The following is a 12,033-nucleotide window of genomic DNA, read 5'->3' on the forward strand; positions in this document are numbered from 1 at the left end:
AGTTTCTGCCGTCATGAGCTTCCAGCCAGCAAGAAAGATAAAGTGAACACACAGTGCGGGGGACTGATTGAGGGTGAAGCCTAATGTGGGATCAGTATAGAACCCTCTAAATAAACAATCCTCCAGCTGAGATCTGAGGGTGACTAAGAGTTAATTAAGCTGAGTAGGGGAAAAGCAAGGATGAAAAGTGTCCCAGGCAGCAGGGACAGCAGGTGCACAGGTCAGCAGGGAAGGTCGGTGCTCCCAGCAGGAGCAGGCCAGCTGCACACAGAAGGGGTGAGCAGGGGAGGTGCGCAGACAGAGCCCTGGGAGACTCTCAGGCTGGACTTGTCTGAGGGCATGAGGATGTCACAGAAAGACGACGGCTGGGGGAGAGGGTTAGCACTTTTAGGGGGGTCTAACTTATGTTGCTTTGTACACCTGAAACTAATAAAAATGTTAAAAACAGAAAGATGATGGTTGCCTTTTCCAAGGGGTGGGGTACTATGCACGGAGAGGAGAAAGGAACAGGATTTGATGGGTTCTGGGAAAAGGAGTTGGGAGTCCAAGTTCCTGAGTGAATAGCCAGGGCTCATTTCCAGAGTCTAAAGTCCCTTGTCCCGTCTTGCACTATTGCACAGGCCTCACACGGCACAAATCCGTGTATGGCCTTAGTCCCCAATGGAGGGAGAGTCTTCAGAAGGAGGTATTTTGTCCTGATTGTCTTCACAGGCTAGCCTCTCCAACAGGGCTTGGCACACACCCAACTTTCAAAAATGTCTCCCGAATGCAACAGGACGTTAGCCTAGGAGTGCCATGGGAAGCTGGCTCTGAGGAAGGCAGCAGGAAAAAACAGACCGATGAATAACGATGCTAAAATTAGGGGATTATTCTAAACCTAAATTAAGGGCCTGATGGAACGAAACAGCTCACAGCTGCTTCCAGGACGTTTGCCACACTTGCATCCTTCCGTGGACGTCTGGGAATGCCGCCGACTAAGGGCACAGTGGTCCCAGCCCCCCATCCTGGAGAGGGTGAGGTGCAGACACACGACAGGATGCTGCCTGCAAAGGAGGCAGGCAGGCCTTCCAGCTCCTGGAGCAGGTGCAATGGTGTTAATTAACAGCACTCAGGTCCAGGGAAAGAAAAATCCACATCTGCCACAGGGCCACGTGCTTGCCAAAGAAATGGCCTCAGATAGTCCTGGGGGATGGCTAGGAACTGAGTTAAGAAGACAGGACAGGGTGAGCAGGAACTGCTGTCTGCTGACCAGGGGGCAGGATAGAGCCACCTGGTTGGTTGGTGCAGTGCATGTTGCCCACTTTGGGCCACGGGGCCATTTTCCGACCCGACGGAGATGCGAGGTCCTCGAGACTATTCAGTCCCGTCCCAGCCAGAACAGACCCACAGTGTCCCCCACAGACCTAGTGCGGCCTTAGGCACCTACTGAATACCAGACCATTGAGCTGTGTCAGTGAGTGAGAGGCAGACAGACTCAGGAGAGGGAAGAGGATGGGTGGGAGCCTCGGCCAGTTCCCAGGAGGCAGAGCCTGACTCGGGGTCCTGTTGGATAAACCAGGAACTTGGCACGTCGCAGAGCCTGCCGAGTGAGTGAGGAAATGCCGCTCCATGCAGGGAGGCAGTGTGCTATGGAGAATGCTACGGGCCATCCTCCCAGGGCAACAGGACTCCAGCCTCCAAATAAAATGGGGCCCTGGGCGTCCTTACAGTCCTAACAAATAAATGAACAAATTGTCACAGGGGAGAAGAGAAAGTACGCACAGTAGAAAGCCAAGAAAAAGTGGCGAGGGAGTAATGGAGTCAGAAAGCCATTGTAGATGGGGAAGAATCTGAGGAGGAAAAGGATACTGACATGGTCCACAAGTCACTGATTAACTACAAGCCACACCTCCTGACACCATGCACCCGGGGACGAGGCACCTCAGGTTCCTGACAAAAATTCATCACTCAAACCTACCCGGCCGACCATCTGACATACCCAAATTGATGTATGTGCACAAAAACTGGCCTGTGTGCTTCAAAAATGCCAAGGCCACAACACAGGGGAAAGGCTGAGGAATGTTTCAGATTAAGGAGATGACAGAGAACTAAATGGACCATGCGACCCTGGTTTGCATGCTGGCCTGGGAGAAAACAACGGCTACAGAGAACATTATTGGAGCAACTGGCAAAATTTAAATACGGACTGTGGGTTAGTAAGACTACTACATAAGCGTTGGGTGTCCTGATTTTGGTAACTACATGTGGTTATATAGAAAAATGTCCTTGTTTATAGGCAGTACACGGAAGCATTTATGTGGTTCAGAAAAAAAAAAATGTATATTACACCTGGAGCAAGATGAGGAGGGAGCATGAAGGCATGTGCTCAGTAAATGGGACAAAACCAGTGATTCTGGGTTAGGGGACACGGGAGGTCCTTGGTCTAGTCGTGTAACTTTTCTGTTAAGTTTAAAACTAGATCAAAGTAACAGTTTCAAAGAAATTCCACACAATCCCAGAGCCTGTCCCTGGTGTCCTTTAACAGAGGATTCCTGGATCCCTGGAGCTGCCAGAAAAGCCACCTTCCAGCAGGTTCTGCCCGACCTGGCTGCACCAGGCAGGGACAGCGAGCCAGGCTGCTTTGCTCCAAGGTTCAGATGTAAAATCACACAGAGCCATGTGAACACCCAGGTCATGTGGGGCCCCAAGAGGAGAAGCAGGGGAGGTGGGAAGTTAGTGGAAGAGGAGGGAGACAGCCCCGAAAGAGTGCCTGCAGATGGGACACTCACATTCTTCATCTTGAAGGATTCCTCTTCCAGTTTCTCCACTGCCAGAATGTTCTCGATGGGAATGCTGTAGAGAGGCTGGTCTCCTGTGGCAGAGAGCGGTTAATGAGCCGATCGGCCCAGAGGTAAACGCCGGTTAGGAGGAGGTGTTCAGGTTTCCCCTCCTCAGGTGAGACGGTTAAGAAACTGACAGACCACAGGCATGAGGGGGCCGAGGGGCAGTGGTTAGAAAAGGCCTGAGGAAGGACCCTTTGTGTCCACAGAACACCTCACGCACTCGCTCCCAACAACACCCATTGTCTGTATCTATCACGATGTAAAGCCTCTCATCCCACACGGTCTCCAAGAACCATTTTTTTATGGGGAAAAATTACTTTCTTACCATTCCATGATCTAGATGGGAGTCATTTCAGATCCAGGAGACCACAGCCAAAATGGGACAAGGCTACCACTGTCCGGTGAGACCCCGATTCCTACCCCCGAAGGTATGGGACCTGCCTGGTCCTCTCCACCTGCCACCCAGGCCCCCCTTGTAGACGTCTCTTCTGCTCTCGTTAAAGAAACTGCTCACTCCGAGGGACACACCTTCTCTACTCTCAGTTTCACTCTAGAAAAGCAGACGGTAACCCCAACGGGGCTTAAACAAGGCTCTGGTCCCTCGGAATACAGCTATGTAAAAATAAGGAAAAAGCAAATTTGTCTTGTTACCTTTGCTTTTCTGGTAGGTAAATTCATGGTTTGTCAGGCGGAACCATCTTTTCTTAAAATTCTTCATTCCAAAGCGTTTTCGTCCTTGCGCCCTCTTAATCATGAACCTGTTGTGAACAGGACACGCTGATGGGTGAATGTCCTACGGCTCGGAGGCATGTCCCACAACCCCCTCCCTGTCTGCTGCCCAAAGTCACATCTGCAAAACAAAAAACTTGCCGTTTTTGTATTTGTGATACCCAATGCGGACTGTGGATTTTCAATATCTTATAATTTTATTTCCAAGTGATAAGGTTAACAAATCAAAAGGCCAATGTGTCTACGTTAGAAAAGGTTAGCCCCTGTGCTGGTATTAACTTTAAATTACAAGGTGGTGATATATTCCTAGTGGACTTATCTGACCGCCAACAAAGCAGCCAACCCTTTCCTATCTCCTACACTGAAAATATGGGCAAGAGATGCTCTTTAAGAGAAAATGCTGGCAGCAGAATCACAGAGCCATGCAGGTGTGTTTTGGAAAGCAGAGACCAGCAATGTGAAATAAACACTTATTCTCTGGAAGGTACTGAGTTGTAGTATCTCCTGACCAAAGATGCTTCAGGAGTGGGGCTGATGGAGGGAAAGGTGAGGCCTTGAACATAGGCCTGAATGAGCCCCCTGTGCAGAAATGCCTATTAAGGGGTCGCTGTCTCTCATTCCTCTTTCCTCCCACTGATGCATTTCTGTTCTGCGAATTCAGCAGATAATAAGCACAGAGAAATGAAAGTAAACAAGCCATGTTTAACAGGCCCTGGTTTAGTCTTGGGCAGTTTAAAAGTGATGGACGAAGGCCATGCTTCTCCTAGGTCCCGATGGCCCACAAAGGGTCTGGGTGCCTCCGACCTGGGAGACCACTGGCCCCCCCGCCCGCTGCATTTCTCTCCTGCCTGCCCAGTGGCACTCGCCGGCCTTACCCTTCCTTAAGCAGGATGGGCTGCTCCACGCTCTTGGGGTCTCTTCTCCCAGAGGACGAGATCAAATCTAAGAACTGAAGTGGGAAAGAGACCAGACTATTAAAAGGGGAAATGGCACACTTGAATACATTCGTTCTTACACAGAAATGATGCTACAGGATACTTTGTGCCCCTTTCTGACACAAAGGAGGGAGAAGAATCTGGGAAACAGGTGCCAGGGCAGTGGGTTCTTTTTTGAAAATCGTGGGGATCTTGTGTTGGTCTCCACTGTGGCTGAGAAGCTTCTAGCCCCCACCCAACCTCCTGCTGGCCCCTTGAGGGAAGGTCTCACTGCACTCTCAGCTGTTACTCGGCCTGAAAGGCTGCCAGCCTTCAGGTAACACCTGGAGGTCAACCTGTATTTTAACAGGTGACCCAGAGAATGCATCTCTCATGGAATTTGAAGCAGCACAGGCTTTCCTCCCTGCCATCCTCATCTCCCCGGAGCCCTTGCCCTGGGGTTTGGCCCGGTGGGGGGGTTCCCTGCTCAATTCAACTGTCCCAGGGCCTGTCTAAATTCCTTCTATCAACTGATGGCCACCTCCAGCTCCTCTCCTTTCCTTCTCTTCTAGACAAGGGTTTTTATGATTTCTGAGCAATAAACATTGTATTTCCCCGAAAAGAAGACCTAGCCGGACCATCAGCTCTAATGTGTCTTTAGAGCAAAAATTAATATAAGACCCAGTCTTATATTACATTGTATTATATAAGACTGAGACTTATAGTAAAATAAGACAGGGTCTTATATTAATTTTTGCTCTAAAAGACGCATTAGCGCTGATGGTCCGGCTAAGTCTTCTTTTCGGGGAAACATGGTATGTGTGGTTGATTCTAAACAGAAGAATAAAGCAAAGCTTTAGGATCCAGAAATTTATCCCCAAGCACTGTGTCTCCAGGTCTGGGGTACCAGGGCTCTGTGACTGTGAGGCATTCCACATGGGGGTGCGGGCGGTGGCGGGGGCTGGCACCAAGAGCTGATGGCCGGGGTGGGACAGGACATAAGAATTTGTGGAACAGGGGCAAAATTCTATGAAGGTAGAATATGCAGTCATTTAGAAAGAATGTAGACCTAAAAAGTAAAGCATGAGAGCCCCCAAATGTCAGATTCCGAACAGAAGTGGTGCGGGAGAAGGTTGCAGCAGCTCCGGGGGGAACAGAGTCCTGGCACTCACTGGGGGTCGCACAACACTGCAAACGGACCAAGTGTTCTGAACTGTGTAAAATGGCTAATGGTCGATTTTATGTTTTGTGATTTTTTTTTTTTTTAAAAGCAACTCTGTTTCTTAGAAACAACATATAATACAGGGCACAGCAAGTCTATGTTAATTGATGTTAATACTTACATTTTTTACTGCATCAGCATATTTCTGCTCATTGAAGAATTCATAAAATGCAGCCATGTAGGATTCCTTAAAACTGGCCTAAAATGAAACAGGTCACTTAATGAAGGCCGACAGAGCTCATGGCCCAAATGTGAAAAATCTAGAGGCATGGATTTAGTTACCACAATGGACAAGTCTCAGTTATGATAACTAAACAAAGGGAAGATGCTCGGTGCCGCTGGGTAACTGTACAGGGTATGAGTGCTGCCCCCGAAGGTTACCAGGTACAACAGACCTTAAATCACAGAAGCATGCTACGAAGATCAGAGAAGATGAATTCCACTTAAGCTGTGTTTTGAAAAGCTAACTATATGGGGGTGGGGTCCTCGGTGAGCTCTTTGTTACAAGTGACTCACTTCCCCGTGTGCTCAATAACATCTGTGCTCCAGGCCCACAAGCTTACACTGCACCCAGATGTCGTTGCTGGGATGGAGCCTTGTCTCTGAGCCGGAGGCAGGGATGGGACTCCGGGCAAAGCACAAGAACTCAGGGAGGGGCCTTCAAAACAACCATCCCTAATGCCTCATCCCATTCAGCACTGTTTTCATATTTAGGTCACTTCACTATTTCTGGATGTGAAAATGAGGTGGGTTTTGTGCAGGCTTCAGACCCAGCAGGTGCCTGTACATCTGAGCTTCCAGCAATAAAAACGGGTTGACTGATGGAGAAAAGCGGTCCGTGCACGTTAGCCTGCCTGTTAGCCACCACACACCTTTCACTCTACTCTGATTCAGAGAAAGCCCAGTGTTTGCACTGAAACGGGGCTGCTTCCCTGCAGGGACGACACCCTGGTTCACCCAGGGCTCCACCAAGAGCACAGCGAGGAGGGCTGGCGTGGGGGCTCTAGTAGGGTGCTGCTCAACCCTCTCCAGGCAGAAGGGCAACCCTCTGCCTGGATGAGCCCGTGCAGTGTCGGAGCCAAGCGTGGGCTCCATCCCTAAGGAGCAGGCCGCCTCGGTCTGTGCATCACTATCTGTACCTGCGGGCCCCCAACATCCCCAAAACTGCTCATCAAGAGGCACGTGCTTGGGGCCGCTGCGCCTGAGGCAGACCCTCAGGGGGCCTCAGCACCAACATGCAGTATGAGGTGAGCGACAATGAAGGGGACACACAGATTTGTCACCAAAAGGGGTAAAATGAACAGGGAGCCCCAAAAAGGAAAGGGGCGTGCTGCTGGCTGCGTGTGGATGAGCCCTACCTGCCAGCGGCTCAACCTTCCTAAGACATGGACATCCTCAGGTGCTCAAGGTTGAGGCCACTGCAGGCTCGCGGCAGCGGGGCTGCGCCAGCGATGGCAGCTCAGTCCCTGACTCTGCACACGGGAGTGGATATGTTACCTGTCCTACAGGTGACGGCGACATCCACGTGCCATTCTAATTTCCTCTCAAAAAGCAGTTTCACAGCTAAGCAGGGTAAGGGGCACTTGAAAGGTGCTGGAATATTCTATCTCCCAAGCTGGTGGGTGGGGCTGTCCGGCTGGTTTTACTGTTTTTTTGTCTCATCTTTTAAAATGTTTTTCAATGACATTCAATATTATGTTTCAGGCGTACATGACAGTGGTTAGCCATTTGTTTCACTTACGAAGGGATCCCCCCAGTAAGTCTAGCACCCACCTGGCACCATACATAGTTATTACAATATTATTGACTATATTCCCTATGCTGTACTTTATATCCCTGTGACTATTTCGTAACTTTCAATTTGTATTTCTTAATTTCTTCACCTTTTCAATCCATCCACCAAACCCCCTCCCACCTGGCAACCATCAGTTTCTTCTCAGTATTTATGAGTTTGTTTCTATTTTGATTATTTGTTTTGTTTTTTAGATTTCACATATAAGTAAATCATATGGTATTTGTCTTTCTCTGTCTGACTTCACTCAGCATAATATCCTCTAGGTCTATCCATGCTGTTGCAGATGGTAAAACTTCATTCCTTTTTACGGCTCGGGAATATTCTACTATATCTGTGTATCACACTTTCTGTATGCAATTGTCTGTCGATGGACACTTAGGTTGCTTCCATATCTTGGCTATCGTATATGAAATGTCCTTCTTTGTCTCTTGTTATAGCCTTTGTTTTAAAGTCTATTTTGTCTGATAAAAGTATCGCTACCTCAGCCTTTTTTTCATTTCCATTTGCACGAAATATATTTTTCGATCCCTTTACTTTCAGTCTGTGTCTGTCTTTCAACCTGAAGTGAATTTCTTCTAGGCAGCATATGTATGGGTCTTGTTTTTGTCTCTATTTAACCACTCTGTGTCTTTTGATTAGATCATTTAATCCATTTACATGAAAGTAATTATTGATAGGTATACAGTTATTGCCATTTTATTATTCATATTTTTTAATCTTTTTTTTTTTTCTTCCTGTTTTTCTTAAAGAAGTCTCTTTAACATTTCTTGTAATACTGGTTTGGTTGTGATAAACTCCTTTAGCTTTTTCTTGTCTGGGAATATTGTCCCTTACTCTTATAACTGCATTAAACACACCCTTTTTCTTTTGTGTTAAAAAGAGGAGACAATTACAATAAATGACTTACAGACTTTGACTTGGATAAGCTGCCAAGAGTTTGAATCGTCTTTGAGATAAGTGTCAGCGTCCTAGACGTCTGTGGGTCCTATAAAACAGGAACGGGAAAGAGAAATGCAAGTTTCGTTTCAGTTTTACAAAAATGTGATTGACCCCAGAATTACACAGCCAACAAAATGAAAGACAGCACCTAAAAGCTGGCACGAGCATGCTGCCCGTGAGTAAACAATACACATGCAAACACTAGATCTGGAAAATTTCACCCAGACCCTTGTACTCCGTGTGGTCTGCCGCAGGATCTCAGGCCACTCCAGAGCCCAGACCCCAGCCTTTCCACAAGCTGCCAATGGTTCCCTGAATAGCAAGTGTGAGAAGACCTGCTGGAAATCAGCATTCTGGGCCAACACACAAAAGCAGCATCCTTGCCTGGTTACCAACCCCAGTTCTGCGTCTCCCACGCCACCTCTCTTACCTTCACATGGTTTGGAAGTTTACTTTCACACCAACAAAAAAACAGGGACAGGTCCATCACCCTCAAATCCCCTCACCCTGGGATCTCACATCAGATCCATGAAAGCTCAGAGCTTGGCACATAGTGGATGCTCAATAAACATTTTTTGATGGCTTAAACGACTGAATATGCACCAGATCATAAATACTCCATTTTTCCCAGGGGGGAGGGAGAACATAATAGCAGCCAACTGTTAAAACCCTGGTCACACCTTCCATGTTTTCACGGATACAACTTAGAAAAGTCACTAAACCTTCTTGTAGACAAAGTTATGGGCACGTGGCATTGCCTTTCCCACCTCCACACACCTCACAAGAGACCCTGGCCCAAGCCCAGGGTCACCGGCTGATACAGGAGGACTGCTGGTGCAGGAGGGCTAGCTCACCAGTTTATAAGGGCTGATGCTCACTTACCGTGTGGTGAGGTGTGAGCTGGAAGAGGTTGGGGGACAGAATGGCAGGAGCGAAGAATCTAAGGAAAATGAAGCTGCTCACAGCCGTGTACCTCACGTCAAGGTCATCTGTGGCCAAGACACAGAGAGAGCCAACTCAGTGGGGTTTTCTGGAGATAACAGCAGCGGACCTGGGGAGAGGGCTGCAACCCAGAGCCTCTGCTCCTCCCGAGGGTCTCGTGGAGGCAGAGATACTCGCCTGCAACTGTCTCCTAGACCCTACCATGTCTCTCTCTCTCTCTCCCCCCTTCTCTGTCTCTCTTCCTCTCTCTGTCTCTACCTCTCTCCATCTCTGTTTCTCTTCCCCCCTCTCTGCCTCTCTCCCCCACCCCTCTCCCTCTCTCTTTCTCTCTCCCCGTCTCTGCCTCTCTCCCTCTCTCTTTCTCCCCCTCAAGGTTACTAAAAGCTTAGCACCGTCTCAGCTGGGCTGTAACAGACAGTGCCCACTCACCAGGCCCTAGTGGCATTACAGGGAGATGGCTCATTAATGGATGGTTTATACTCAGCTAGGGTGGGAGGATATGGTTTGTTTATTATTTATTTAATTCTATCTTATTCCTAAGAGAGTCAGAGGCTTGGTGTACTTGGTGACTGCCCCTTCCAGACACTAGATGCTCTTGGGTCCTGGAAGAGCCCAAGCTCTCTGAAAACAAGAGAGCTGGAAGCACACGGCCCAGGCTCCATGGCTGGAGGAGGCTGAGACACCCCGGTGGATAGCGGGAAGGGGCCAGAGCTCACCTCCGGGGCCTTCTGTCGGGGCCCCAGGGACTGCTCTGGGGGCTTGGAGGCCAAGGTTTCAGTGGTACCCCAAGGCAGCAGGTCACAATTGGGTTCATTCACAGGTTCCCAGGGACGGATGGAGAAGGTTGGCAACGGTGCCTATTTGACCAGACAGGGGCCAGGCACCCCGTGGCCCCTTTCTTAGCTCTCTGAGATCTGGTCTAAGCTGGTGCACACCCTGCAGCCAGGTCCTCAGTTAATCTGACCATTCCCGCCAAGGCAGGACACCTATACTTTGCCTGAGAGGTCTTCCCGAGTGACTCCTGGTGCCTCCCTGAGGAATCAGCAAAATTAAAAAAGAGGGGGCTCATTTCTGGGACTCCTCCAATCCCAATTCCCCAAAGGGCTCATCCTGTCTTTTTTGAAAACGCAGCGAGGCAAAGTTTGATGACACAAGGCGCTGAGCAATGCCGCGATTGACCTCAGTTAAGAAACCAGCAGGAGAACCAGGAAGGAAGGGTGGCTTCTCAAACTGCAGAGGCCCAAACTCAGACGAGTTAGCACTCTGTCCCGAATAAACCACTGTGACAAAACTTGGCCAGCTGGTCTTGTCCAGGCATGGGGCACTGATGCACCCAGGGACAAATGCAGACAGGGACGAGGGAACACTGCCCAGCAGGACACAGACGGAGAGCGATGCTGCGTGGGCACTCTGCTCTGCCATCTGAGCCCTGGCTCAGCAGCTGTGTGAGCCGTCTTTACAGGGACTCAGAAACATCACTTCTTTGCTTTAAGGCATCCGGCACAGAGGAAGGGAAACACCCAGGGGAGGGCTATGGTTATTTTCTGTTGCATGAACATATCCACAGAGGACTCACCTTGGAAGCGTTTGGCAGCCGCCTCCCGGAGAGAAAAGAAAATGTCACACATGACAGTCGGGCAGCTCACCCCTGACTTGGTGATGACGTTGAAGATACGGTCGACGTACTGCCGCAGATTCTCCTGCAATGAGATGTGGGTGGGACACCCCAACAATGCTCATTTGGACCCGACTCTCTCCCAAGGCCGCATGGAGCACCACAACTACACTGGGGAGGGAGTGAGCCCCAGGCCGGGGACTGACTCAAAGCAGCCATAGGGAGCCGTGGCCGCAAAGGATAATACTTTCCATCACGATGAAAAGACACCCCTCTTAAAATATGAACTGAGTAGTTATAATAATTCATATGGTGCAAACAGTTGGAGTTCTAGGGTGTGGGGAAAAGCCATGTTGTGTCCCCGCCTCCATCCTGACCTCATTAACTGACCATAGAGGTCAAATTCATTGGACCGTAAGTCCCCAAAGGAGAGAACTCTGTCTCTTTTCTTTAAAGACATGACAAAGACTTTGCATGATCTGAATGAAGAAATCATAAAAAAGACTAAAATATTAGGGTGAAGTGTCAAAATCAGTGAGTTCTGCTGTTTTAAAAAACAGGACTCAGCTCTGAAAACAGCCTGGGGTGGGCCAGGTTTGGGACCTGCGTTTGTTGAGAGGAAGGGAAAGATGGACCAGGAAGACTGGTCAGGATGGTGAGGCCGCCTCCACAGGGGGCTTCTGGGTATCCCAGGGAGAAGGGAAGGAGCAGGAAGAGAGTGTGGCAGGCCATAGAGTGAGGCTAGTCAACAGGAAAGAAATCAAGAGCAAAGAAAGATGGTGGCAAAATTGGCGGCAACAGTTAATCTCTCTACCTCAGCCTCCAGTGAGCACCCTTGCAAAGCATTGCCTAAGTTGGGTCCCCACCCTGTCCTGAATCTTAGAGTGACCCAGAGCGTCTAAGGTGGCCTGTGCCAAAAATGCTCAAGATGGGCAACTGACTCTGGAAAGTGTGAATGAACAAACCGGAACTTCTTACCATGTTGTTTTCAAGGTTTTCGCCATCTTTTAACTTCACAGGGTCAATTTCACAGGATTTGTGGCTCTGGCATACCT

General features: G+C 49.1%; 1 protein-coding gene across 1 annotated transcript in view; it reads right to left on the reverse strand.

The window, feature by feature from the left end:
- RASA3 (RAS p21 protein activator 3) overlaps window positions 1-12,033 on the reverse strand; it is a 122,360-nt gene that overhangs the window by 7,749 nt on the left and 102,578 nt on the right. The window contains exons 13-20 of the mRNA XM_019742076.2: window positions 11,957-12,031; window positions 10,940-11,063; window positions 9,304-9,410; window positions 8,390-8,467; window positions 5,809-5,886; window positions 4,427-4,500; window positions 3,474-3,580; window positions 2,769-2,851 (exon numbers count right to left, since the gene is read on the reverse strand). Coding sequence (XP_019597635.1) covers window positions 2,769-2,851; window positions 3,474-3,580; window positions 4,427-4,500; window positions 5,809-5,886; window positions 8,390-8,467; window positions 9,304-9,410; window positions 10,940-11,063; window positions 11,957-12,031 — 726 coding nt within the window. The remainder of the gene's footprint in view (window positions 1-2,768; window positions 2,852-3,473; window positions 3,581-4,426; window positions 4,501-5,808; window positions 5,887-8,389; window positions 8,468-9,303; window positions 9,411-10,939; window positions 11,064-11,956; window positions 12,032-12,033) is intronic.

This window comes from Rhinolophus sinicus, linkage group LG04 (genome assembly GCF_036562045.2).
Source record: "Rhinolophus sinicus isolate RSC01 linkage group LG04, ASM3656204v1, whole genome shotgun sequence".
NCBI classification, from domain to species: domain Eukaryota; kingdom Metazoa; phylum Chordata; class Mammalia; order Chiroptera; family Rhinolophidae; genus Rhinolophus; species Rhinolophus sinicus.